The following is a 26,740-nucleotide window of genomic DNA, read 5'->3' on the forward strand; positions in this document are numbered from 1 at the left end:
TATATCTAACATGTTTAACTAATAGAGCCTAGCTTTCATTTTCTTGACAAATCACTCTAAAATTTTTAATTATATAGCCTATCATCATCTGTATCACGTGGCACCAATTAACACATTTGAGATGAGTGACGACCATGTCTTATATTTACTTCAAAAATTTAACATACAATTCATTGATATTTTAGGATTTGCATAAAGGATAAATATTATAATGCATTCATGCATTAACTTAGAAAAAACTTATGATAGAGTCCCAAGAGAAATTATATGGAGAATTTTAGAAAAGAAAGGTGTTAGCGTAACATATATTGAACTAATTAAGGATATGTATGAGGATTTAACGATTAGAGTAAAGACTTCGGACAGAGTAACTGAAGCATTTCCAATAAAGATAGGGTTACATCAAGGATCAACTCTAAGTCTCTATCTTTTTACAATAATTATGGACGAACTCCGCACATTCAAGACACAGTACCGTGGTGCATGTTGTTTGCAGATGATATTATTTTGATAGATGAAATACGTGAAGGAGTAAATGCTAAACTAGAATCTTGGAGGGAAACACTAGAAGGGAAAGGTTTTAGGCTTAGTAGATTAAAGACAAAATATATGAAATTTAAGTTTAGTAATATTAGAAATAATGAGATAATTGTTAAGATAGGAGAGGACGAGTTGTTCGGAACCGAGAGATTTAAATATTTAGGATCATTTTTGCAAAACGATGGAAGGATTGAGAGAGATGTCTTACATAGAATACAAGCAGGATGGGTGAAATGGAGGGGTGCGTCGGGTGTTTTATGTGACCGTAAAGTACCTCTTAAACTTAAAGGTAAGTTCTATAAAATCGCAGTTAAACCTACTATGTTATATGGAGCTAAATGTTGGGCTATGACTCGAGCACGTGAGCAGAAGATGAGAGTTACAGAGATGAGGATGTTAAGGTGGATGTGTGGACATACGAGGATGGACAAAATAAGAAATGAGAACATTAGAGAGAAAGTCGGAGTTGCATCTATTGAGGAAAACTCCGAGAGACACGTTTAAGATGGTACGGATATGTACTGACGACTAATAAATGCTCCAGTTAGGCGATGTGAAACTATAATAAACATGCATATCAAACGAGGAAGAGGAAGAAAAAGACTTGGTTAGCAACAATAAAACAAGATAAAATTTATTTAAATATAGATGATGATATAATAGGAGATAGAGCTCAATGGCGTAAAAGGATTCATACAGCCGACCCCACCTAATGGGAAAAGGCTTGGCTGTTGTTGTTGTTGTGTACTATTATATATTTAGGATTCTAGACATAATAGGGACTCTAAAAATCCATGTGGCCCAAAGTCCACTACATTATACCCAATTAACCTAAGACTCTTAGCACTTCTCAAGTTGGAACTTAGATATTGGTCACGTCCAATTTGTTACATGAACTAGAGATTGGAGACTAAGACATGATGGTAATAAGTGAAAACATATTACTCACATACAAGCCAAAAAAATTAATGTAAATAAAACACACAACTAATGACCCCTTAGACCTTATATTAACAAAGTTCTAAAACTAGTTGGAGTGCACAGGTGGGAGTCCTTCGACATCAAAACACTATGACTAATAAAAATAAATACTCAAGGTTCTGGTGGAAAGATGCACAACTCAATCCTTTGCTAAAAGTGACAAATTGAGAGTAAGATGGTTTCTTTTAAGTCTTCATTGGAGAGGAATAGTACAACTTGACTCTTTGATGGATGCAGTAAAATGAGTGTGATATTTTCTATGTGCTTGTTTACTTGTTTCTAAGCAATGCTTATGCAAGATGCAAATAAAATAGAGTCAATTTTTGAAGGATGATGATAAATCAAGTGTGATCCTGTCCGAGTCACTGAATCAACGAACGCTGGGTATGTGGCGCTCTCCGCCGGTTGACGTAGATCTCCGGCTACTTGTGCTGACTTCCGGCGATCCCGCAAAGAAGTCGAGCCGGGAAAGGGTTCCCGGCGACGACCCTCCGACGCTCAAGTCAGGCAGATGGAAAACAAGAAGGTGACTTCCAGGATCAGAGATTTTCCCCATACCTCCGGTGAAGTCTAAGGGGTCTTATATAGAGCTATGGGAGCTTGATGCACACAACCCGATGTGTACACGTGTCCTGTACCATACCGCAGCATGGGCTTGTCAGAAGAGCATGTCTGACACCATACTGCTACAGTCTGAGCGTCTCCCTGATGGGACAGCAGAATCCCTCGTCGTACGATACTGAGTGTGGTCTGGTCCTCAAACATGCCTGGTGTCAGCAACGGGGGTTACTAAGATGACGTACCCGTTGCCCCATACTCTTTGACTTCCTCTTCCCGGATCGGCTATCAAGCCGCTTGGCCAAAATATTCACCTTTGGTCCGGCGTAGGTGGTCGTCCGTCCGGGAAGGTTCAGAGTCGTCACCCGCTCGGCTCGCCTAGCCTGACACCCTGGCCGAGCGGACAACCGCTCGGCCGTTGCTCTTTCTTTGCACCTCGGCCGAGCGGACTATCCGCTCGGCCACATGATTTCCCTTATTGGAAATCTGGGCCCACGGCCAAATGGTTGCTCTCTTGGGTGAAGGTCATTGCCTAGTGATCGGCATGTCCTGTCCGCTCGCCGTGCCCTGGGGTTGACCCCCCTTTGACTGTTGACCTCCACGTGTCGTTGACCTTGCCCTCACGCGGGCCCCCCGGTCTTATCACCGGATCACTTGCCTCCCCTTTAAGTCCAGTCGAAAGAGGCGAAGTCCGACTGACTGGACCGCCGTTCTGACTGAGTAACGGCCGCTACCCTGGTCCGCTCAGCCGGGCTTGGGAATGCTCATCCGCTCGGCTCACATTCTTTGTTACGCCCGTTCGGCGATGTCTTGCCCGTGCCTTGGTATTCTTTTGGAACCCTCGCCGAATCTTCTCCCTTAATGCCAAGCACGCGCGCTGCACGCAGTAAGGGGCGTTTATTAAATGCGACCTGTGTCCTGCTGGCACGTGGCGATCTCGCTGTCGTCAGCGTATGGCGGTGGCGTTACCTCCGATGGGACAGCCGCCGTTTGAAATGAACGGTTTGATGACAGTTTCGTTTTTTGCGACCTGAATCCGACGGCTGGGACCGCTCGGGGCCAATACTATAAAGCTCTCGATTTCTTCTCTCCACCGCATTTCTGCTTCCTAGTGCCCCGAAGCCTTGCTGCCCTTTCTGCTCCGGCGATTTCCTCCTTTGGCTCTCCAGCGACTTCGCAGCCTCCTTCCTCGATCATCTTTTCGCTAGTAAGCCTCCCTTACCCTTCATTCCGTCGTTCCTTTACGCCTTTTGTTAGCCGTCCTTTCCGTTTTATCACCATCCTTCCTCGATTGCTTGCTTGTTTCTTTTCTGCCCTGCATTTCTTCCTTGCTTTCGACCATGACTAGCACTTCTCAGCCGACCGCCGGCGCTCCTGGTCTATGGTACACGACCATGGAGAGCCGGTTTGACGAGGAGGATGCGCTGCGCCTCGCTCGGACATATGAACTCCCTGCTAACCACCACATAGTATTGGTCACCCCCACCGACCGGCCTCATGACCCGCCGCCCGACACCGTTCTCTTCTTCCGAGACCAATTTTTGGCCGGGCTGCGATTTCCTCCGCACCGATTCTTCTTACAACTGTGCAACTATTTTCGCATCCCGCTCGGCCAACTAGTTCCGAACTCCATTAGGCTGCTGAGCGGGGTGATAATTCTTTTTAAATTGAACAACATCCCATTGGACCCCAAAGTTTTCCACTACTTCTACTATCCGAAACAATCCGAGTGGGGCACTTTCATTTTCCAATCTAGGATAGGTTTTGTTCTTTTCGATAATATGCCGAGCTCCAACAAGCACTGGAAAGAACATTTCTTCTACTTGCGTTTTCCCGAGCTGCCGACTTTCCGGACGGTGCCGACCCAACCGGAGCTTGGCAAGTTTAAGAGCGATCCAGCCTATCTTCATGCAGCCAACCGGCTAGTCGGCCAGCGATACAACATCGATAAGCTGCTCCTTCCCGGAGTGCTATATATATTCGGCTTGTCCCCTGTCCAAGCCGACCTACCCTACAGCATGAGTAAGCCTTCTTCTCGTCCTTTTTCCTTAGTTCTAACTGATTTATTCTTCGTTTCTGCAGCTGAAGTCATGTGGCGCGCCAAGGCTACCGAGCGGCTTAAGTTGAGAGCTGCTGAGATTAAGGCGACGAAGAATAAGGAGGTCGTCGAACGGGGGTTGATCTTAGCGGGCTTGGCACCTGAAGGGGATGAGGGGACTCAGATTGCCCCTGAAGCCCTAACCGCTTCTGCCTCTCTCAACGAGGCTGGGGGCGATATCGCCTCCTCTGCTCAAGCCGAGGTAGAGGGCCGCTCGGCGGATGAGGTTCCTCTAGCGACTCGGAAACGCAGACGGCCAGAGCAAGCCTCTCAGCCGACCCATCCAATGAGCAGCGTTCCGAGCGGGATGATGATGCTCCCGTGATCTCCGGGGCGGTTTCTACAGAGAGCACCCCTACACCGCTCGGCTCTCCCCGGGCTGCCTCCGAGGTGCCGCCTACTAGTCCTCCTCACACCCTGTGTCGCCTCAGGCGATTGGGCGACCTTCCTTCCACCAGTGGCGAGCCATCTGGCAAAGCAGCTGCGCCCCAAACTGATCCGAGCGGCCCGCGGTTGATAAAAACTGTTCTGCGACTTCCGTCGGAAGAATATTTATTGGCTGCTGATCGGCCAACGGCTCCCGAACAGCAAATCACTCTTACAGGTCCCCTCGCCAAAGCCTGGGAGGACGCTCGGCTCCGCATCGCTCTTATGACTCCCAGTCAACTAGGCGACAGCAACTTGCAGCAGGCTACTGGGGTATATCCTTTGTCTTATTGGTTACGTTGGTTTAGCTTCTAACTGGATTATATCCATTCGCAGAACTGGGTGGAGCATATCGCTATCAGCAACCGCCTGGCCGAGCTGGAGGACGAACTGAAAAAGCTCAAAACCTTGGGGGAAAGCAGGGGACCATCCACGACTGCTTTGGAGAAAGCCAAGAAACTTTTGGAGGCCGAACGGAATAGATCCTCTGACTTGGCAGGTGAAGTGACTCGACTCAACGCTCTGGTCAAGCAGCGCGATAAAAAAATAAAGCTCGCGACCACCCGGAAGCTCAAGGCCATCGACGATATGGACTTGATGAAGGTGGAAAACTGAGGGCTGGAGCAGCGCGTGAAGGACTTGGACGCCTTGCTGGCCACTGAACGAGAGGGCCGCTCAGTTGACCAGGCAAAATCTGAAGGGGCTTTGAGAGATCTTTAGGTTGCCCTTGACGCTTCTCAAGCCACGCTCAAAGAATATCAAGATGGGGAGCTCGGTCGGTCGGCCGAAGTGCGGAAAGCTTTCGTCCGCTCGGACGAGTTTGGCGAAAAGTTCAGCGACAAGCTGTCCCTAACCTTCGAAGAGGCTATCAAGGTGGCAGTTGATTATTTGAAGGTTAAGGGCCACCTACCATCCGAGCTGTCCGTTCCTCCTGAAGATCTGGCAGTCATGATGGGCTCTATCCCGGATGCCCTTTTTAACTTCGATGAGTGAGGCGTATTTGAATTGTTTTTTGTACGTCTGTCGTTCGGCGCTAACACCCTTGTTATTACTACTCTTATCCGTCTGCCGTTCGGCGTGAATGAAATCTTCTTTTGCTTGTTAGACCAATATTCATCCTTAGCCTTCGTTTCAGTCATAATAATTCTTTATAAGGGAGTCGCTCGGCCGTACAATGGCCTTATTCTTGACTTAATAGTAGGACCAGTTATGGGTCGGCGCTTACAACCGGGTCGCATCATGCGAACAACTATCTGTACGGAGGCTTTATAAGCGCCTGTTCATCGCTCGATTTTTAACGTCGGCGCTCGACGGTTTTCCGACCAGCGGGTTTATAGACGCCGGCTCGTCTCTCGATTTTTAACGTCGGAGCTTGACGGTCTTCCGACCGGGGGGTTTATAGACGCCGGTCCGTCTCTCGATATTTAACGTCGGAGCTCGACGGTCTTCCGACTGGAGGGTTTATAGACGCCGGTCCGTCTCTCGATATTTAACGTCGGAGCTCGACGGTCTTTTAAGCCTAATTAGGACAATATCTACTTGGCCGAACGGCGCAGGAGTTTCGGCATCGAGTTTGGCTCGTATAATATACCTCCGGCCGAACGGTCCGGGGTCTTCGAATTCGCTGATGATGCCTTATACTTGCTCTAGTCTTCCGATCTTTTATTTCTGCATTTCAAGTATACAGCTGAAAAAAAGTATACAGAATGATTTACATTGGCGCACCTTTCATCCCGCCCGGTAAGGCTGGAGGTGGTTCGCGCTCCACGGTCTCTCTAGTTGCCTTCCATCTTCATCCTCCAGATAGTAGGCGCCCGAGCGGAGCCTTTCGATGACTTTAAAGGGGCCCGCCCAAGGAGCCTCCAGTTTGCCGACGTCGCCGACCGGCTTTACTTTATTCCAGACAAGGTCGCCCACTTGGAATGCCCTAGGGATCACGCGCCGATTGTAGTTCTGCTTTATTCTTTGCCGGTACGCCATCAGTCGGACGGACGCCTTGGCTCGCCCTTCGTCGACCAAATCCAGCTCCATGTTCCTCCGCTCGGCGTTGTCATCATTATAGTTCTGGATCCGGGCGGACTCGACGCCGACTTCGACAGGAATAACCGCTTCGCCGCCATACACCAAGTGGAAAGGCGTGACACCCGTTCCTTCCTTTGGGGTTGTTCGGATGGCCCATAGGACGCCCGGCACTTCATCCACCTAGCTTCCTCCTAAATGATCGAGCCGAACGCGCAGAATGCGAAGAATTTCCCGATTGGCTACTTCGGCTTGACCATTGCTTTGGGGGTACACCACGGACGTGAAGTGTTGCTCGATGCCATAGCTTTTACACCAATCTTCAAGCAACTTTCCCGCGAACTGCCGCCCGTTATCGGAAACAAGTCGACGAGGGATGCCAAACCGGCAGATGATGTGCTGCTAGATAAACTTCTTGACCATCTGCTCGGTGATCTTGGCTAGCGGTTCGGCCTCCACCCATTTGGAAAAGTAATCGACCGCCACTAGTAGAAATTTCCGCTACCCGGTCGTCATGGGAAACAGACCCACAATATCCATTTCCCATTGGTCGAACGGACAGGACACAGTAGCTGCTTTCATTTCCTCCGCCGGTCGGTGTGAGAAGTTATGATACTTTTGGCAAGAAAGGCATGTCGACACGGTCCGAGCAGCGTCTGCTTGCAGGGTTGGCCAGAAGTATCCGGCCAACAGAATCTTTTTAGCCAGTGATCGTCCGCCTGGATGCCCTCCACATGATCCTTGATGTACTTCTTGGAGGATGTACGCTGCGTCTTCCGAGCTCACGCATTTCAAAAGCGGGCGAGAGAAAGCCTTCTTATAGAGTTGCTCTCCAATGAGTGTGAACCGACCGGCTCTCTTTCTTAATTGCTGGGCTGCTTCCCGATCGGTTGGTGTTGCCCCCGATCGAAGAAACTCCATGATGGCTATTCTCCAGTCGCTCGGAAACTCGAGGCCCTCCATCCGGTCGACGTGCGCCACCAAAGATACTTGCTCAATTGACTGCTGGATGACGACTGACGTTATTGCACTTGCGAGTTTGGCTAACTCATTTGCAGCCTGGTTTTCCGCTCGGGGTATCTTCTGGATAATGACTTCTCTGAAATTGGCCTTGAGTTTTTCAAAGGCCTCAGCGTAGAGTTTGAGCCGAGCGTTGTTAATCTCAAAAGTACCAGAGAACTGCTGAGCGGCCAACTGAGAGTCTGAATGCAGCTTCACCCGTCCGGCTCCCACATGCCGGGCGTCTTGTAAGCCGGCTATAAGGGCCTCATACTCTGCTTCGTTATTTGTAGCTCTATAATCCAGCCGGACGGATAAGTGCATCTTTTCTTCTTGTGGAGAGAGCAATAGCACGCCAATCCCGCTACCGAGCCGGGTGGACGAGCCGTCCACAAATAATTTCCACATAGCTTCGGGCTCTGGCCTTTGTACTTCGGTTATAAAATCCGCCAAGGACTGCGCCTTTATCGCCGAGCGGGGCTGATATTGAATGTCAAATTCGTTCAACTCCGTGGTCCATTTGATGAGCCGTCCGGACGCTTCTGGATTCAACAACACTCTTCCCAATGGACTATTCGTCCGGACGATGATAGTATGAGCCAAGAAATAGGGGCGGAGGCGCCGAGCGGCGAGGACCAAAGCGAAAGCCAGCTTCTCGAGCCCAGTGTAGCGAGATTCAGCATCTTATAAAATATGACTTAGAAAATATACAGGTTCTTCTCCGCTCGCCCTTACTAGTGCCGAGCCGACTGCTTGCTCAGTTGAAGATAAATAGATACAAAGTGGCTCACCCATAGTTGGCTTGGCTAGCACAGACAGAGAGTTCAAGTATGCCTTCAGATCTTCGAACGCCCGATCGCATTCTTCATCCCAGTGAAACTTAGTGGCCTTGCGCAAGATTTTGAAAAAAGTTAGGCTCCGGTCGGCGGTCTTGGAGATGAATCTGGACAGAGCAGTTATCCGACCGATTAAGCGCTGCACTTCCCTCAGATTTCTTGGGGGCGACATGTCTTGTAATGCTTTCGCTTTGCTGGGATTTGCCTCGATGCCCCGCTCGGTCACTATGTATCCCAAGAAACGCCCACCCTTTGCTCCGAACAGACATTTCTGAGGGTTGAGCTTAATTCCATACCTCCTCAGCGTTCGGAAAGTCTCCTCTATATCTTTAAAGAGATCTGCCGATCGGACGGATTTGATGAGAATATCGTCCACGTATACTTCCAAATTGCGTTCGATCTGCTCCTTGAACACTTTGTTCATCAAGCGCTGGTAAGTTGCTCCAGCATTCTTCAGTTCGAACGGCATCATATTGTAGCAGTAAGTACCGTCGGCTGTAACGAAGCTAACTTTCTCCTGATCTTCTCTGGCGAGCGACACTTGATGATAGCCTTGATAAGCGTCGAGCATACATATCAACTCGCAGCCAGCTGTGGAGTCAACCAGTTGATCGATCCGAGGCAGAGGATAAAAATCCTTCGGGCAGGTTAGATCCCGAAAATCTATGCACACCCTCCACTTGTTGCCTGGCTTGGAGACTAATACTACGTTCGCCAGCCAGCTCGGGAACTGAACCTCGCGTATATGGCCGGCCTCCAGGAGCTTCTCAACCTCCGCTCGGATGATGAAATTCTGTTCAGCGCTGAAATCCCTTTTTCTCTGCTTCACCGGCCGAGCGTCCGGTCGGACGTGGAGCTTGTGCTGCACTATACTCGGTGAAATTCCGGGCAGCTCATGCGTCGACCAGACGAAGACATCACAGTTTCTCTGGAGACATTTGATCACTTCCTCTTTCTGGCTTGCCTCCAGGTCGGTCGCAATGAATGTGGTGGCCTCCGGTCGGGTTGGGTGAATTTGTACTTCCTCTTTTTCTTCATAAACAAATGAGGGAGGTTTTTCTGTTATAGCGTTCACCTCGATCCGTGGCGCCTTCCGGGTGGCATTAGCTTCAGCTCGTACCATCTCGACGTAGCATCGCCGAGCCGCCAGTTGATCTCCTCGCACTTCTCCCACTTTGTCTTCGACCGGGAACTTGATTTTCTGGTGGAAGGTGGAGACGGCCGCTCGGAACTCGCTGAGCGCCGGTCGCCCCAAAATGACGTTGTATGCTGAAGGAGAGTTGACCACGACGAAATTTGCTGTCCGCGTCCTTTTGAGCGGCTCCTCTCCAAGCGAAATCGCCAGCCGGATCTGTCCGACCGGCAGAACTTCGTTGCCCGTAAACCCATAGAGGGGGGTTGTCATGGGCAGAAGGCTTTTTTGAATATGATATTGACCGAGCTTCCTGTATCAATGAAAACGCGATGAATAGTGTAGTTGGCTATTACCGCTTTGATGAGGAGAGCATCGTCATGCGGCACTTCGACTCCCTCCAAGTCCTTGGGCCCGAAGCTGATTTCGGGTCCGCTCGCCCGTTCCTGGCTGCAGCCGACCGCATGGATCTGGAGCTGTCTTACGCTCGCTTTCCTTTCTCGGTTGGAGTCGCCCCCGGTCGGCCCCCCAGCAATAATGTTGATTTCGCCTCGGGAAGTGTTGCTTTTATTTTCTTCTTCCCGAGTGGATGGCCTTGGCAGCTCCCTAGACCTCCGGGGATTGTCTTCACGCCTTGGAGTATGACGCCACTCGGGAGTCTGTCTTTGTCGCTTGTCGAGTTTCATCCGCTCGGCTTCACGAGATCTTTGTCGCCTGTCGGATGATGGCGATCGACGGCCGCCACTCCGGGGAACGGGATGAGCGATTAGAGGAAGACTTCGGCAATCTCTGGTGTTATGCGTGTCCGTCCGGTGGAATGAGCAGAACATTGAGGTCCATCTCTTCTTTTGCTTGGGTCGTTCGGCAGCTACCTCTTGCACCTGGGACCTAGTATGGGGGGAGCGGATTGCTTCGGCTCTAGGTCCTCTGGGCGGGTGATGAGCAGTGTGCGGCTTCCGCTCGGAAGGTGGTGGACGCTCAGTCGACGCTTCCTTCCTCCGGGCTACCTGGGCTTCCTCCACATTGATATATTCATTAGCCCGGTGTAGCATATGATCGTAGTCTCGGGGCGGCTTCCGAATGAGCGAGCGGAAGAAAATCCCCGTCCACGAGGCCTTGCGTAAATGCGTTCATCATCGTCTCGGAGGTGGCCATTGGAATGTCCATGGCCACCTGGTTGAATCGCTGGATATAAGCTCTGAGCGACTCTCTGGGCTCTTGCTTGATGGCGAATAAGCTCACGCTAGTCTTCTGGTAGCGCCGACTACTCGCAAAATGGTGGAGGAAGGCCGTTCGGAAGTCTTTAAAACTTGTGATGGATCCGTCCGGAAGCCTCCAAAACCACCGTTGAGCCGATCCCGAGAGGGTGGTAAGAAAAACTCGACACTTCACTCCATCCGTGTACTGATGAAGGGTAGCGGTGTTGTCGAATTTGCCCAAATGATCGTCCGGGTCGGTGGTACCGTTGTATTCACCGATCGCAGGAGGCACATAGTGCTTCGGCAGAGGGTCCCGCAGGATGGCCTCTGAGAATTGACGGTTGATCCGTTCGGGCAAGGTATCCGCTCGGGGAGCCTTGCCTTTTCTGCTATCTCGTCTTGGCACTTCATCTGATGAAGATCCTCGATCACGATTAATTGCTGCGGTTTCAAGAGGAGTGCGAAATAGGGCCCGAAGAAATGGAACTGTGGCCGCGGGTGCTTCCGCTCGGCCTCTAGATGCGGACGTCGCTTGTTGCTCCATTCGCTCGGCTTGCGATTTCTGCCTTTGTTGTTCCACTAGCTTGGCTGCTCTAGTTTCGATCAGAGCATCGAGCTCCTCTGTGGAGAGCATCACTGAGTGCGATCGTCCAGCTTCGTCCATTGCTCCCGATCGGATGCAGGAGCATTCCCACAGACGGCGCCAAATTGATCATGTCCGAGTCGCTGAATCAACGAACGCTGGGTATGTGGCGCTCTCCGCCGGCTGACGTAGATCTCCGGCTACTTGTGCTGACTTCCGGCGATCCTGCAAAGAAGTCGAGCCGGGAAAGGGTTCCCGGCGACGACCCTCCGACGCTCAAGTCAGGCAGATGGAAAACAAGAAGGTGACTTCCAGGATCAGAGATTTTCCCCATACCTCCGGTGAAGTCTAAGGGGTCTTATATAGAGCTATGGGAGCTTGATGCACACAACCCGATGTGTACACGTGTCCTGTACCATACCGCAGCATGGGTTTGTCAGAAGAGCATGTCTGACACCATACTGCTACAGTCTGAGCGTCTCCCTGATGGGACAGCAGAATCCCTCGTCGTACGATACTGAGTGTGGTCTGGTCCTCAAACATGCCTGGTATCAGCAACGGGGGTTACTAAGATGACGTACCCGTTGCCCCATACTCTTTGACTTCCTCTTCCCGGATCGGCCATCAAGCCGCTTGGCCAGAATATTCACCTTTGGTCCGGCGTAGGTGGTCGTCCGTCCGGGAAGGTTTAGAGTCATCACCCGCTCGGCTCGCCTAGCCTAGCCTGACACCCTGGCCGAGCGGACAACCGCTCGGCCGTTGCTCTTTCTTTGCACCTCGGCCGAGCGGACTATCCGCTCGGCCACATGATTTCCCTTATTGGAAATCTGGGCCTACGGCCAAATGGTTGCTCTCTTGGGTGAAGGTCATTGCCTAGTGATCGGCATGTCCTGTCCGCTCGCCGAGCCCCTGGGGTTGACCCCCCTTTGACTGTTGACCTCCACGTGTCGTTGACCTTGCCCTCACGCGGGCCCCCCGGCCTTATCACCGGTTCAAAGTGGATAAGAAATCTCTCTCTCCATAGATCCAGATCTGTAGCTACTAGACATGGTGAAATAGTCAGATACACTACAATTCAAGAGCAAGATGAGTAGTTATAATGATTTAAATTTGAATGCCTTCAGTAATCTTGAAGAAATCTAAGCTGATGACATTGAGATCAGCAACGCCATATACCAAACAGAGGCAAGCTTCACAGGATATTGGATTTTGTTGAAGGGCCTCCTTCTTACCCTTTAATATATATTATTGATAAATATAAATATTATAATAAATCCTCACTTTTATATATTTGCATTATTCATTATAAGATTCAAATATACTATAGAAATAAAATATATTCATTTGATACAACCTACAATACTTATGTGGAGATAATCGAGAAGTCTACGGAATGATGCCACATAGGGATTAATTGTCAGAATAAACTTGAGAAGTCTGTCATTGGAATGACATGGGAGAGGAGGGAATAGATTCATTTTGGAATGTCGCACAAGGAGACGAAGGAAAAATTCATCTTGAAATTTTTGCAAAATGACACAGAAAGGAGAGATGAAATCCATATAACATATGCAGAGAGAGTAGAGATGCATGTGATGATGCACAGAATGATTTCACACGGAGGCTTAATCAAAGATGATGATGTGTGTAATGATCTTGTATGGAGGTTCAGTCAAAGATGATGATGCATAGATAAGCTGCAGGATAACGATTATTTTGCGGGTTGTATGGATTCCGTGGAAACAATCTTCTAAATCCATTGATTTAGAAGAATATCAAGAAATAAGGAAAAGGGGATAAACGGTGCGGTCGAAATTGTTATTCATCAACAACTAACTCTAACATTAACTAAACAATTATTTAAATAAATCCAAAAGCATAAGACAACTTGCAAAGACGGAAATACCCTAAATATCAAAAATCCTGAAAATTACTAAAAATCCTGAAAATGACTAAAACTAGTAAAAAAGATGTTCGGAACCTTTGAAAAGCCCTAAATGATGTTTTTTAGACCCGAGAGTGTCCAATTACAGGTTGCACCCAATAATAAATATAGATCTCCGAATGAACTTCGATTTGGCACGTAGATCGTCTTTCTGATACCCGAGTCAAAAGTTATGGCCCGTTGAAGTTTGGCTCCTCCTGTGTCAGCTACATCAATCACCCCGGGTGGAAAAAAACTCGTCCTCAAATTTACAGTAGCCTCATCAAGACCCATAGCATCATGCCTAACACCAAGCTGCATTATTAGTTTTTTCCAAATAGCTTTGGCAATTGTTAGTGCATCCAAAAGTTGGATTTCGACCATGCATACATGGTATCTGGGGATAACATTTGGCACCTCATCTAGAGTTACCTTGTCGATGATTTTCTACCCTTGTCTTGAACTTGGTGTTGCTAAAATTGATTTGTGTTTTTAATTTCTCCCATAAGCTCTTCCAAAATTGATTGATAGTCTTGGTATAACGATCTGAAGTGATGGATTGAAGATGTTCATGTAAACACACGATGTCCTAGAAGTAAAGATGGGCAATCCAGACAACATTCATAGTTTTCCTTAAGCTGCAATATAGGCCATCTAGGGAAAACTGTCAACTACAACAAGGATAGAATACGAGGTTCATTGGTTGCGGAATAAACCCATTGCCTCCTCTTTTTCCCAATGCCTTTCCAATTGTTCATCGAATGCTAACTTCAAGTTTATCTCAGGTATTCCTTTCAAACTGCCAATACCTGCCACAACAGTCTTGAATTGCTCACATGTCCATTGATGAAGCAAAGTAATTTTTCCAATCTTCACTGCATCTTTGATTTGGGACTTGCCCTCATAGCACTGTTTTTCAAGTTCCTCTACAACATCTTCAAACAAATCTTTATCTGTGAGCCTGATGAATGTGATGCTACAGCCAAGTAAGGTGTCAAATCTTTGACCTGCACAAAATAGTCACGCCATTGAGTTTTAGCTCTAAGAACACTTGAAGCAACATGGTCTTCCATAAGCTTGCGAAATTCATCACGGTTTTTGCGCTCTGCTTGTCGAATTTGTTCCTTTTGTATTTTCCTCTTTTCCTCCTCTTCTTTCTCCAGGTCATGTACATATTCTTGAAAATTGTCCAATAGATCAATCTTTGTACTTTTCATTCGTGGATTGAAAAACCACATGTTTAGATTCTTCCTCGTCTTCAAGATACTTCTTCTCCGCATTGTCCTCCGATATGACATGCATTGCATCCTCAGCTAATCCACCCTTCGGAATCTCCTCTTTCTCATCGTTTTGAACAAAACTCAAACATGAAAGCTCTTTTTCGCGAACGGTGCCTCCATTGGGGGAATTTTTAGTGTTCGAAACCTTCGACACGTGTTCACCAACTTCATCCACCTCATCATCGTCATAAACTGGATTACCGACTATTTTGATCTTGTCGTCCACATCTTCCTTATAATAAAAAAATTCCTTCCACCTTATCAATCCAATCAAAGAATTCCTCGGTCCGAAAGTACCTCGGGAAGTTCAATTAGAAACCTAACATCTGGGTTCAGTTTATCGTACCACGGTTCTGGCAATTGTGATAGAGTTTTGCAAAAGTGGAATCTGAATTAAGATGGGATAACTTATGACCTTTGAGATCTCAGGCCACTAGACGCTGGGATAACTTTGTGACTTGTCTTCGTAGATCTTCAAGTATCTCGCCTTGGGTGCTACAATCATGGTGCAAGGCATCCATGGGATCTACAGCTCCGAGCAAGATAGCGATTATCCCGTGGGTTGTATCTTTTGATTCTACTACGAATGCCAAAAATAATCTTCTAAAATCTGTTGATTCAAAAGAATACTAGGAAATAGAGAAAAGGAGATAAACGGCATGACCGAAAATATTATTAATCAACAACTAACTCTAACACAAGGTTCTAAAATTCGCTAGGCACTAGTCGAGCGGCAGACCAGCGCCTAGGCCGCCTAGGCGGGGACTAGGCGCCGCTAGGCGGATTCTTTGGTATCCCTTGTTTTATGTGGATTGTGGACAATGTCATATGCAAATCTAAATGTTGTCTTAAACAATTTCATAGCAATGGCGATCTAACTATGTATGCTGAAATAAATGCATACTTTCCAATACCAAAAAATGAAAAACTATAAAAGAAAACTAACAATTTTGTGCAATGGAAATATACTAGACTTCATATTTAAAAGAAATAGTTAAACAGTAGAATATGCAGTAAGTTATCATAATCATGTAGTAAACAGTAGAACATATATCCAACTTGAATTTTAAAACCTTGCTATAAGCTAAAACAACTTTAGTGGTGGAAAACATTAGAAAATAGTAGCAATAGTTCAATTCAAGATTACATCATTGTGAACCAGTAACCACTAAGCAAAATATAATTGTTGAATCACATAAATCATGTCTTAACAAAATGAGTTCAAAATTACACAACTAATAATATCTCATAGACTCATATTTATTCTACTTCTTCTCCATAATTTTCAATAACTTGTTTTTCATCGGACACAAACTCAATATCATTATTGTGATCCTCCTTTTCTTCTTCGGATGCAAAATCATCTTCATGAAGTTCTCTCACTCTAGAGCTTCTTCGGGGTTGTAGATTTTCATCTGCTCCACTTGCTTCATCAACCATTTGCCAAGTGATCCCTGAACCTAGTTCAACTTCATTATCTTCCCCACCATCCACAATCCAACCTTGTGCATTTGAAGCATCTTTTACAAAAAGGACATCGACATTCCTTTCTTTTTCTCTTTTTTGTTTGTTCAACAATCTAGCATTAAATTGGACAAATACTAGATTGTTCAACCTATTGGCATACAACCTATTTCTTTTCTTTGTATGAATAAAAAAAAAACAGAGAAAGTAAATATTATAGTTAGTACTTGAATATAGAGTATAGACGTTAAAAATTATAGTTAATTTAATTAAAGATTGAAAGTTTAAAACTTACTCCTTCAAATGTACTCCAATTTCTTTCACACCCAGATGAACTTGTAGTTAATGAAAGTATCCTCAATGCCACCCTTAGCAAGTTAGGTACGTGAGCACCGTATGTACTCCACCATGCACATGGATCAAATGTATCATCATTTTTTTCACATGCTTTTGCTATCAATATTTTTCCAAATAACCCAGTCTTATCTCTATATTTTGGAAATTCCTTGTTAATAATTGTATCTTGTAGATCTAACTCATTGGCATGCAAAGTTTCCATGCATTCAAAAATCCCTGTCGCGACCTCCTCATAAAGAGCAATAGAACTATCTTTATAGTAAAAATAAGGATTCAACAAAAAAGTAGTTCTATCATTCATTTTTGACTCAATAATGACTATAATAGGCTGATAATTTGATTTCACGTTGTTCAGAGCCACCTTGATATCTTTTTTAGCTTAAAGAAGCTCCCCACATAGAAACCCCATCGATGACTTTCTATCTCCATCTACCAATCGAAAAACTCTTACCAAAGGAGCAAATATTTTCAAATAAAGTGTCACACCATTCCAAAAACTCATGCTCATCACTGTAGAGTAAGCCAATTTTTCTTTGTTTGTTTTTGACCATTTACATTTCTCCCACATATCATTTGTAAACATGGCCCTTAAACTAGCTTTTTTTTCAATCAAACTTTGCAATATGAGGAAATTTGATGCAAACTGGTAACTCCTGGTCTCTCTTCTTTGTGAAACTTCTCATCAATTATAAAGTCTTATGGTGAGCATAAATGAAAATGGTAAAAGCCTTAGATTGCTCAATCACCTTTTTATATCGTAGAAGTTTGTCAATACTTTCAAGCATGAGATTAATAGTGAGTTGCACATGAACTCCAAAAGATCCCGGGTCATTTTTCTCTCATCAATTTTGCTGCAGCCATATTGTTGGTGGCATTGTCTGTTACAATCTGAACAATATTCTGAGCTCCTACTTGTTCAACACACTTGTCAACATACTCAAAAATAAGTTCAGCTATATGCAAGGTTTAAAATTTTGACCCGTGCCAAGGTTTCAATCCTGGACCGGAACGATACGGTTTCGGTACCGTATCGTGCCGATATAGTTTCGGTATTTTTTAAATATAAAATATATTAATTAAAAACTAAAATATTTAACATAAATATTTAAAAAATAAACAAGATAATAATCATTTAAAAAAGGAAAAGATATGAAAATAGATAAATAAATAAATAAATATTTTATTATAATTTTTAAATTAAAATAAATGAAATATAAAATTAATTAGATAATTTTATTAGGGTTTAATAAAGTCTCTTTAGATTATCTCCACCATAACTAGGAGTTGATTAAAAAAATTAGCCTAAGTTTAATTAAAAAAAATCTGAAATTCGACACCACTCGCGAGCCCACATGACTTCGGTGCTATCATAGGGTTGCGCCACCAGCCATGGCCGCGGAGATTGCATGACTTCTTCGGCGTGACCACGTTGGTCGTGCGACCCCTCTGTAGTGACCACGGTCGCACGATGCCTCCACGGCGGCTGCGGAAGGGTTATGCGACCTCTCCGCTACTGTTGCAGGGTCGAGCGACCCCTCTGCTGTGACCACGGGATCGCGCAACACGTCGCACCTGTCGTGAGTTTGGTGCCGGGGTCGTGCCAGTGCCGGTTGTCGAGCGGAACGAGACGTTTCAACCGTTTCGGCAAGGCACTTTAAACCATGGCTATATGCGCCTCCTCTGAAGACTCCTTAAATTCTAAAAATGTAGTACCCTCCTTGCAATTAACACACAAATTTAAGATGTTTCTTCTTTTTCTATCACTCCATACATCTGTCATGATTGAGCACCCATTTCTTTACCTATTTTTCATGTTTCTTCAGCAATTGTTTTGTTCTTTCAACTTCGGCTTTCAACAGTGGCTCCCTAAGTTGATATTGAGTTGGAGGCTTGAATCCTGGTCCAAATTGATCCACTGCCTCCATTAGTTGCTTGAAGCTATCATTATCAACAGCATTGAATAAGATTCCATTTTCATAAACCCATCTCCCAACATATTGTTGAACTTGTTGAGTTCTCTCTTTAAAAAGAGCCTCATTTATATTTTTTTGACGAAGCACTTTACTCCCACTTGAACTTACATTTTCTGGAGCAATTACTGATATGTATATCTATCCATAGGGTCAAGTGGAAGAGGTTTTTTAATTCCATCCATCCCTTCAATTTCAAGACCTTCTTCTTCGTCTAGAGAAATAGCAACCTCTGCTCTACAACTTTGCTCTTCCATTATTTTGTTCTTCTTTTTGTTCCTCCCTGTTTGCACTTATTTTTGTATTCTTGAGATGCTTTTCAACAACCAGATATATTTTCAATATGCTCCTTGATCCTATAAACTTCCTCCGACATTGTTTTTCCACATAACTTGCATTTAATTTTGACTTTCTAATTTTAACTTCCAAACTCCCATCCGATGTCATTTGACTTTCTGCTAAGAATCTCGGATTCGGATTGAATGACGGATGCTGTCGAAGATGGATTGTTTGCCATTATGATAACCTGAAAAAATTATATATAACAATAAAATTTAATTATACAATACAAAATATAGCATTAACAAGTCTTAGAATATTTTTTATATATCTTAGTTTAATTAATAAAATTTATTAGATATTTATCAAAAAATTAAATTTTAAATATATTTTTAAATCTGATTTAATATAAAAATTTTAAATCTGATTTATATAAATTAATAATATTTGTTATAATTTTTTAAAATTTTAATATAATTTTTATATTTTTAAATCTGATTAATATAAATTAATCATATATATTAAATTTTTTATTTTAAATATAATATTTATATCTGTTATATAAATTAATAATATTTTTTAAAAAAAATAAAATTTAAATATATTATTTATATATTTAAATCTGATTATATAAATTAACTATGTTTATTAGAATTTTTAATATAAATTAATAATATTTTTTAAAAAAATTAAATTTTAAATATATATAATTGGGATAATTTAATTAGGCTTTACTAAACCCTATTATTGAAATTATCTCGGTTAGGAGTTGTTTGATTTTATTAAATCTAAAAAGACAAATTATGTACCGTACCTATGTTTTGCAGACGACGCCGCGATCAGACGCCTTGTGAAGCGTCCGGCGCTGCCAGAAGCGTCGCCGGACGTGTCCAGCGCTGTCGGAAGCGCCGTCGGACGCGTCCGGCGAATTCCAGTGTTGCTTCCAGCGGCGCCGAAAGTGTCGCAGAAAACTTCCATTGTCGTCGGACGCTTCCTGCGACGCTTCCAGCTGCGGACGCGTCCGGCACAGCCAAAGACGTGCCGTGACGACGATTCAACAGGAGAGAAACAAAAAAAAATTAACAGAAAGTAAGAAAAAAAATGTAAAATCTTACCGGAGCCACATAGCAACGAAGCCTTACAACGACGCAGCAACGATGAGAGAAGACGAAGACGCAAACAGCAAATTAGGTACAAAATATTAAAACTTAAATATCTGTGCCAAGGTCCCTGTGGCCCGTCGAGACCACCAAGAGCCGTCGAGGGTCGCCTAGGCGGCTGGGCTGCCTAGGTCACCCGCCTGGGGGGTTTCCGGCGCGGCCTGCTGCCGCACAGCGCCTAGGCGGCCCGCCTAGGCCGTGTTTTCGAACACTGCTCTAACATCAAATAAACAATCATTTAGCCCTCGGGGCAATGGTACAGCGATAGCGCCGTTTTAGTTTCCCTAGCATCTAAGGATGGAGTCCCAATTTCGGCAAATTAACAGATGAATTTCTCTTAATGGGCAATTGACCTAAGAACGATGGGTTGTTGGCCCCACTGCAAGCGCTTCTCGATTTACCTAGTGGCCAGTAGGAAACTTCCGTGAGGTCAGGCCGGTCACCCTTAGGATTAGTCGACATAAGTTGGATATCTGTTGCCAATTCAAAAAAAATATATTTGAATAGACCCAAAACCCTAAGACAACATGCAAAGACGTAAATACCCTAAGTACCAAAAATCCCAAAAAATATCAAAAAGAATAAAAATGATGTTCAGATCCTCTTAAAAGGGCCTAAACGATGTTTTCCTACCTGAAAGTGGTCAGTTACAAGTTGCACCCAGTAATAAATATAAATATATGAACTTCGATTTGACGTGTAGATGGTCTCATTTTGATACCCGAGTTAAAAGTTATGGCTCGTTGAAGTTCGGCTCCTCCTGCATCAGTCATGCATCATGACCTCATGTGGAAACTCAACAAGCAACATTGATGTGTGGAATGACACACGTAGGAATAGAGGGCGATGATGAATATGAGATTTAGAGACTTGACAAAGAATTGCCAATCCAAAGGGATTGTTGAATTAGCATATAAACAATTGATAACAAGCAACAACAATGATTGTTGTTAGGATACTTAAAAGAAACTAGAAGAACAACACACGATGGAGATCATGGTATGCAATTTCGAGATATGCCAATCAACACGGGTTTGCGGCTGCCTCGCAATAGTGTAGAGGCAGTTGTGACCCTTCGCGACCTTACGGCGGCCTGGTGCAGTCACAAAAGTAGTCACCACCTCGTGGTGGCCTCACGAGATCGCAGAGGCAGTCACGGACCTCACAACAGCTTTGTGAGGTCGCAGAGGTAGCCATGGACCTCTTGGTGGCTTCGTGAGGTCTGCGTTTCTTTTTATTTATTTTTAATCCTATTCCTTTACATCTCTTAGTTTTTTTCCCTTCCGTTGATTTTTTTCCTCCGACATCGTTATTTTTTTCTTCTACATTGTTATTTTTGTCCTTCATTCGTCCACGAGGGTAAATAGAGAGAGAAAACCTCTTTACCTTTTCAAGGATGGTTAATTTTTCCCTCCATCATCCATGAGATGGATAAGAAAAATAAAAAATTCTTAAAAGATGGTTAATTTTTTTCCCTACATCTCTTCATGAGCTAAAAAAAAATGAGAAGATAGATTCTTAGAAATAATAAATATAATATAATTTATAATCTTAATATTTATTACATATATACATTTAATTTAATTTTAAACTAATTAAAATAAATCCATATTAAATCTAGTTTAAACCTACTAAATCCTTATATATTTATAACAATTAAATATTAATTAAATATCTTTTAATTAATATATTTATATTTAAAACAATACTGAAACTATATCAGCATGGCACAATATGATACCAAAATAATATCGTTTTGGTCATAAATTAAAACTTACGGCTCAAAATTTTAAACCTTGATGGAGATATCCTATTTTAAGAGGAATAGTTTTGAAGATTTGCAAGCCAAAAATGTTAATACAAGAAAGGTGAGAGAGAACAACGATTCGGTTACTAAGACAACCGTAAAACGAAGGGTTCTAGTAGAAGGTGATTCCCCCCTAGTGCTAGAAGGCAAATTCCATTAGTCGATGAGCAAGATGATTTTCATGGTGGTGAAGTAGTTAAAGAGAGTACCTTTTATAAGAAAGGGAATGCATAGATTGAGAGTCACGCAAGCGTGTAGATGGACACAGATGAAAGTGACAATAGAAGTTCTAATGCACAAAGGCACGCAAAAGTGCGTGGATGGGTACACAGACAAAAGTGAGGAAATGAAGGAGACAATGAATGGGCAAACACACGTGTAGTGCATGTGGATGGAGGTGAAGCGTAGACAATCGCGCATGAGGTCGAGTAGCGCATAGGTACATACTAATTCACATGGAGACACGCGTATCATTATGTCACATGTGTGGGCTGAGGCACCGTGAGCAACATTAGATACCTCGCTATTGGCGCTAGAGAATGTCATGAACAACACTGGAGGCCCTCACGATTAACATTGGAGGGTGTTGCAGTGCAAAGGATCATGTGAGTAGAGGTATTACAAGCGACATTGGCGCAAAGAGAATCATAGAGAGAAAATAGATAAGACGATACACTTGAAGGATTGACATAGAGGATTGGGAGGAGGAGGTGGCTCATATGAAGCTAAGAGGAAATGTAGATTTCTTCATTCTCAAATCTCTACCTTTATATAAATATTATTGATAAATATGAATAGCATAATAAAACTCTTACCTATTATACATTTGTATGATACTTCATAACAAGATCCATTCTCCCTTCAAGTAGAATGCCATGGTCTTCAAATTAGGAAGATGGAGAGCTCATAGCCTAATATGAAGAAAGGATCAAGAGCATGAAGTCGGTAGAATGATGTCGCCCAAGGCTAGAGATGGATATTGTTAGGCCGAGGAATTATGATGCCTTCTTGTTTGTTGATCAATGTCCAACAATTGACATTGCTTGCATCACAAGAGAAAGTGAAGGAGACATCAACACCACTAGTGGTGGGAGAGAGTGCTCACATATTGCATATAAGCAATGGATGCAGGTGCCTCCTCATGCTCTTCATAAGGGTGTACATGTTGCATAAGCAAGCTCATAATTTGTTACTCGGACTCTAGTATGAGTATCTGACATGGGTATGGTTTCAAGCGTTTGACATGCTTGTTTCTAGATTCGTTTATACATAATCAATATAAATATTGTCTACTTAGTGTCGATGTTTGAGTGTCTAAGCATGAAGGATCCAACACGAGATTCCGAATAACAGAGGATAGAGTTGCAGCTTCGAAGAAGGCTAGTGATATCGCATGGAAAAGTTGTGTTGAGAAAACATCGTGTGGGACTTGGAAGGCTCACATATAGCATGTTGCAATGAGGCATTATGTTCTGAGGAGATTGGTTGCATGGGTGAGGGCGTTGTGGCATCAACCCATAGGCATGTAATAACAACGGTGTGAGGGAGAAAATGGTAGGATTAGGAGAGATCACGGAAGGGGCAACCTCTCCCTAATGCTCTTTTTACCAGGAGTGGATTATGGATGGATGAAACAAACCTAGAGGCTTGGGAAGGGAAAGGAATCCATAGTCTGTTGTGTTTGTTTACCTTGATCGAGGAAGGTGTGTAAAATCAATCCCTTAAACTGTTTTCTTAGATAAATGGAAAGAAAATTAAATTGTTTATTGTCCAAAAATACCTTATCCTTCTCAACCTAAGAGCTAATACTATATAAGGCTTAATTTTTTTTTTATTTGGAATTAACTACGTGGATGGATTCACGTCAATAAGAATAATATTATAGTTCCCCAGTTTGTCTAAGTTGGTCTGAAATATAATGTTTTTCATATAACGTCCAGGGTTCTCATGGCTTTGTCAAGACACACAAGTGGAGCAGTACAGTTGGGGCTTTTGTGAATATTGAAGCATCTGGAACTGGTGGTTTTGGTAAGACAGTACTCTTGGTTGATTCTTGTTTCTATTTTGATTAAATATTAATATTTTGTTATGCCCCTTTTCTTGCATCAAAACAATTTGATTCAAAACTTATGGGAAATGAAAGTAAAGTCTAGACTAATAACTTTCTTTCAGAAAATTCATTTAGGAGATAGTACTTGATCGTGAAGAGAATTTTGATTGAATTTATGGTGTTTGACAAAGATTAACAACACATGCTAAAGTTCTAACTCGGTCATCTAAGATACTTTAATCTCTCAATAAACACTACTTTAATTGAGACCTAATACTAACCAGATGCCTTTTCTATTAACCTTTTTGAGAAAGGGAAAGGAAAAAAATTCTATGCAAAGGGATTGAAGAATGGAAAGTACAGGGTGATATTTACAATCCAGGAGAGAGAAGTGAAGCACTGGAGAAGTAAAGAAAGAATAAATGTCTTGGAAAAAATTAGTCTCGCCAAATTGCTGACATCTCAATGACTCAACTAGCTACTTAAAGATTTGGTGAAGATCTCTTGCAAGGCTAGCAAATATGCAGTTGTTTTTTAACACCAAAATGCAGTTGTTTCTCTCAATCAGATTGTCCAAATTCTGCCAAGTTCAATGTCTCTGGTGATCTTAATTTCAAGTTGTTTCTCAAGGAGAGTTAGGTGCTTGGTAAGAGCATTCACAACAGAGGCAGGAGCAGCGGCTGCAGTGGTAGAATTGTAGCCAACGGTGCTTTGCTAACTGACAATAAAGAGAAGTCAATCTTCATTATCCTCTTGAAGCAAACAAAGTATATTAAGGATCCTTCATGATTTGAATTTCGTGTAAGACCCCCTATGTAGTCTACTTTTGGGACCCTCTAGAGACAATGGTTTTAACCAAGAATTTTCCTGAGCAGTTCAGGGACCCGGAGGACTTCTCTTGCTTTGTTGAGTTTTGTTGTCCAGAAAGTTTTTGTGAATTGATGCTTAAGCCAATTACAAGAATATGCTAAGAGCATGTGTAGCTTGTGGGTCTAATCTTTCTCATCCTAAAAGAATAGATATAGTTTGTTTCCATATTGCATGCCCGTGATTCCACTTTATGTACAAAAAAAATTCCACAGCATAGGTCAAGCACATTTGTTGGTGTTATTGAACAGTGCTAGGAAGACTGTACCCCAAAGGAATCCTGTATCACCACTTAAACAATTTGCTCTTGAAAAAGTTTCGGCACCTGCTACTGAGGTGAAAACTCCTGTAAAGTAAGGTCGTCACCTGAGACCTCCACATTTCACTGAAACCTATGACCTCAATGCATGCTTTTAGTGGTTCCCTAATCATCAGCAGAAATATGATTCAGGAACAAGACACGATGGGTGTTAAGAAATCATCAAGGAATCTGACATTGAGATGGCTTTAGCATGTACAAGAGATGTAATCTTCTAACAAATACCAAGGTTGATATTTCATGCTTTAGTGGTTCCCTAATCATCAGCAGAAATATGATTCAGGAACAAGACACGATGGGTGTTAAGAAATCATCAAGGAATCTGACATTGAGATGGCTTTAGCATGTACAAGAGATGTAATCTTCTAACAAATACCAAGGTTGATATTTCAAATGTTTTTTTTATAGAGTTTTTCCCATCCCAAAGCCTGATGTTGTAGTTGTTTATATAAATATTTTCTTCATCCCAAAACCTTTGCAGAATTCATAAAAGAGCTATAGGTTTGTCTGATTGGAGGATAGCTGATGTCGTCTCCTCCAAAGTGAATGAGGATTCCAGGTGGGCATTGAAAGCTTAGTTGTGGCAGTAAGAATATCCTATTTGAGAACCATCATTTGAATGGGTGACATGCCCAAATTTAAGTGGTTTCAAAATGCCAAGGCAATTTGTCGTATATAAGTGGTGTCCCCCATGGAAGGAACTGATTCTGTTGTTGTTATTTAGAATTACTTAAAGTTTTATCACTCAGATAAACTATAATCTTTAAGGATATAGCACTGCTTTTACTTGCAACCAGCAAAGAAGCTTAAAATATTCATCCTTTTGAAATTCTATTATAATATAAACCCTGTTAATCTTTTTAGACATGATACATCATCAGTTATTTTATTTTTACGTCTTATTCAGCATTTATGGTTGCACACAGTTTCAGAGTCATTTATCTAGTAGCATTCACCAAATTACCAAATTGTTGGTGTTTTGAATAGTCCAACTGCATATCTCTGTATGTGGCTAGTTGAGGATGTTGCCATTCAAAATTCTAATTCAGTCAATTGAATTATTCCTAGTATTAGAGTGGTCGGGCAGTTTTAAATGCTACTTAGTCGAGTTAAATGATTTTGCATTGATACCTCCTCTACCTTTATGGCTCATGTAATAAGATAGAGTTTCTAGTTTCGAGAGAGTCATATCATCAAGTTCTTCAACTGCATATCTGAGCTTCCCAAAATGCAACATAATGTACTGAAAAGTTAGACAATTTTATGGTGAAGTTTAGTTCCATTTGGAGTCTCTAGTTCTTAGTTGCACAAGAATTATCAAGACATGAAGTTTGACAATTTTCTTTGATATGGGAATTCACTGATATAGTATTAAGTTGTATGATAGATGACATAAGAAGTTCTTAGACCGTAAACTGACCATTCATTCGATGTCACATATTTTTTGATGAATTTGGACGTTTTTGGAGTTGCTTTGTTGATTTATTCCCTATCAAACAGATTTGGTTTGTCAATCGGGACCTGGATCCTGGCCTTCCTATATCTATGCCCAATCGGCAAAATATCCAATGGCAACCAGTGTAGCACAGGTAATATTGTCTTCTATACATAATGTATCCTGGCCTTTGTATATTTTTGGAGTTGCTTTGTTGATTTATTCCCTATCTTGCTGTGTTTTTACAAAAGGTCTGCCTTTACCTCATTTTAACTAGATTTACAACTGAAAGTGCTTGGTGATTTCATGGATATCGACTACTTGACTTTTCAGACATTGATTAGTTGGTAATTAAAGCTGTTAAATTTGGGGAAAGGGAAATATTCTATTTGCATATGTTCTAAAAGGATAATTAACTGTATATGTAGGATCTCAATATAAAATCCTAAATATCAAC

General features: G+C 43.1%; 1 protein-coding gene across 1 annotated transcript in view; it reads left to right on the plus strand.

Moving 5' to 3' along the window:
• The window catches only part of LOC122055736 (endoplasmic reticulum metallopeptidase 1-like), a 52,441-nt gene that overhangs the window by 8,545 nt on the left and 17,156 nt on the right, over positions 1 to 26,740 (plus strand). The window contains exons 6-7 of the mRNA XM_042617315.1: positions 23,553 to 23,640; positions 26,349 to 26,437. Coding sequence (XP_042473249.1) covers positions 23,553 to 23,640; positions 26,349 to 26,437 — 177 coding nt within the window. The remainder of the gene's footprint in view (positions 1 to 23,552; positions 23,641 to 26,348; positions 26,438 to 26,740) is intronic.

The sequence above is a fragment of the Zingiber officinale genome, chromosome 3B, assembly GCF_018446385.1.
Source record: "Zingiber officinale cultivar Zhangliang chromosome 3B, Zo_v1.1, whole genome shotgun sequence".
Classification (NCBI taxonomy): Eukaryota; Viridiplantae; Streptophyta; class Magnoliopsida; order Zingiberales; family Zingiberaceae; genus Zingiber; species Zingiber officinale.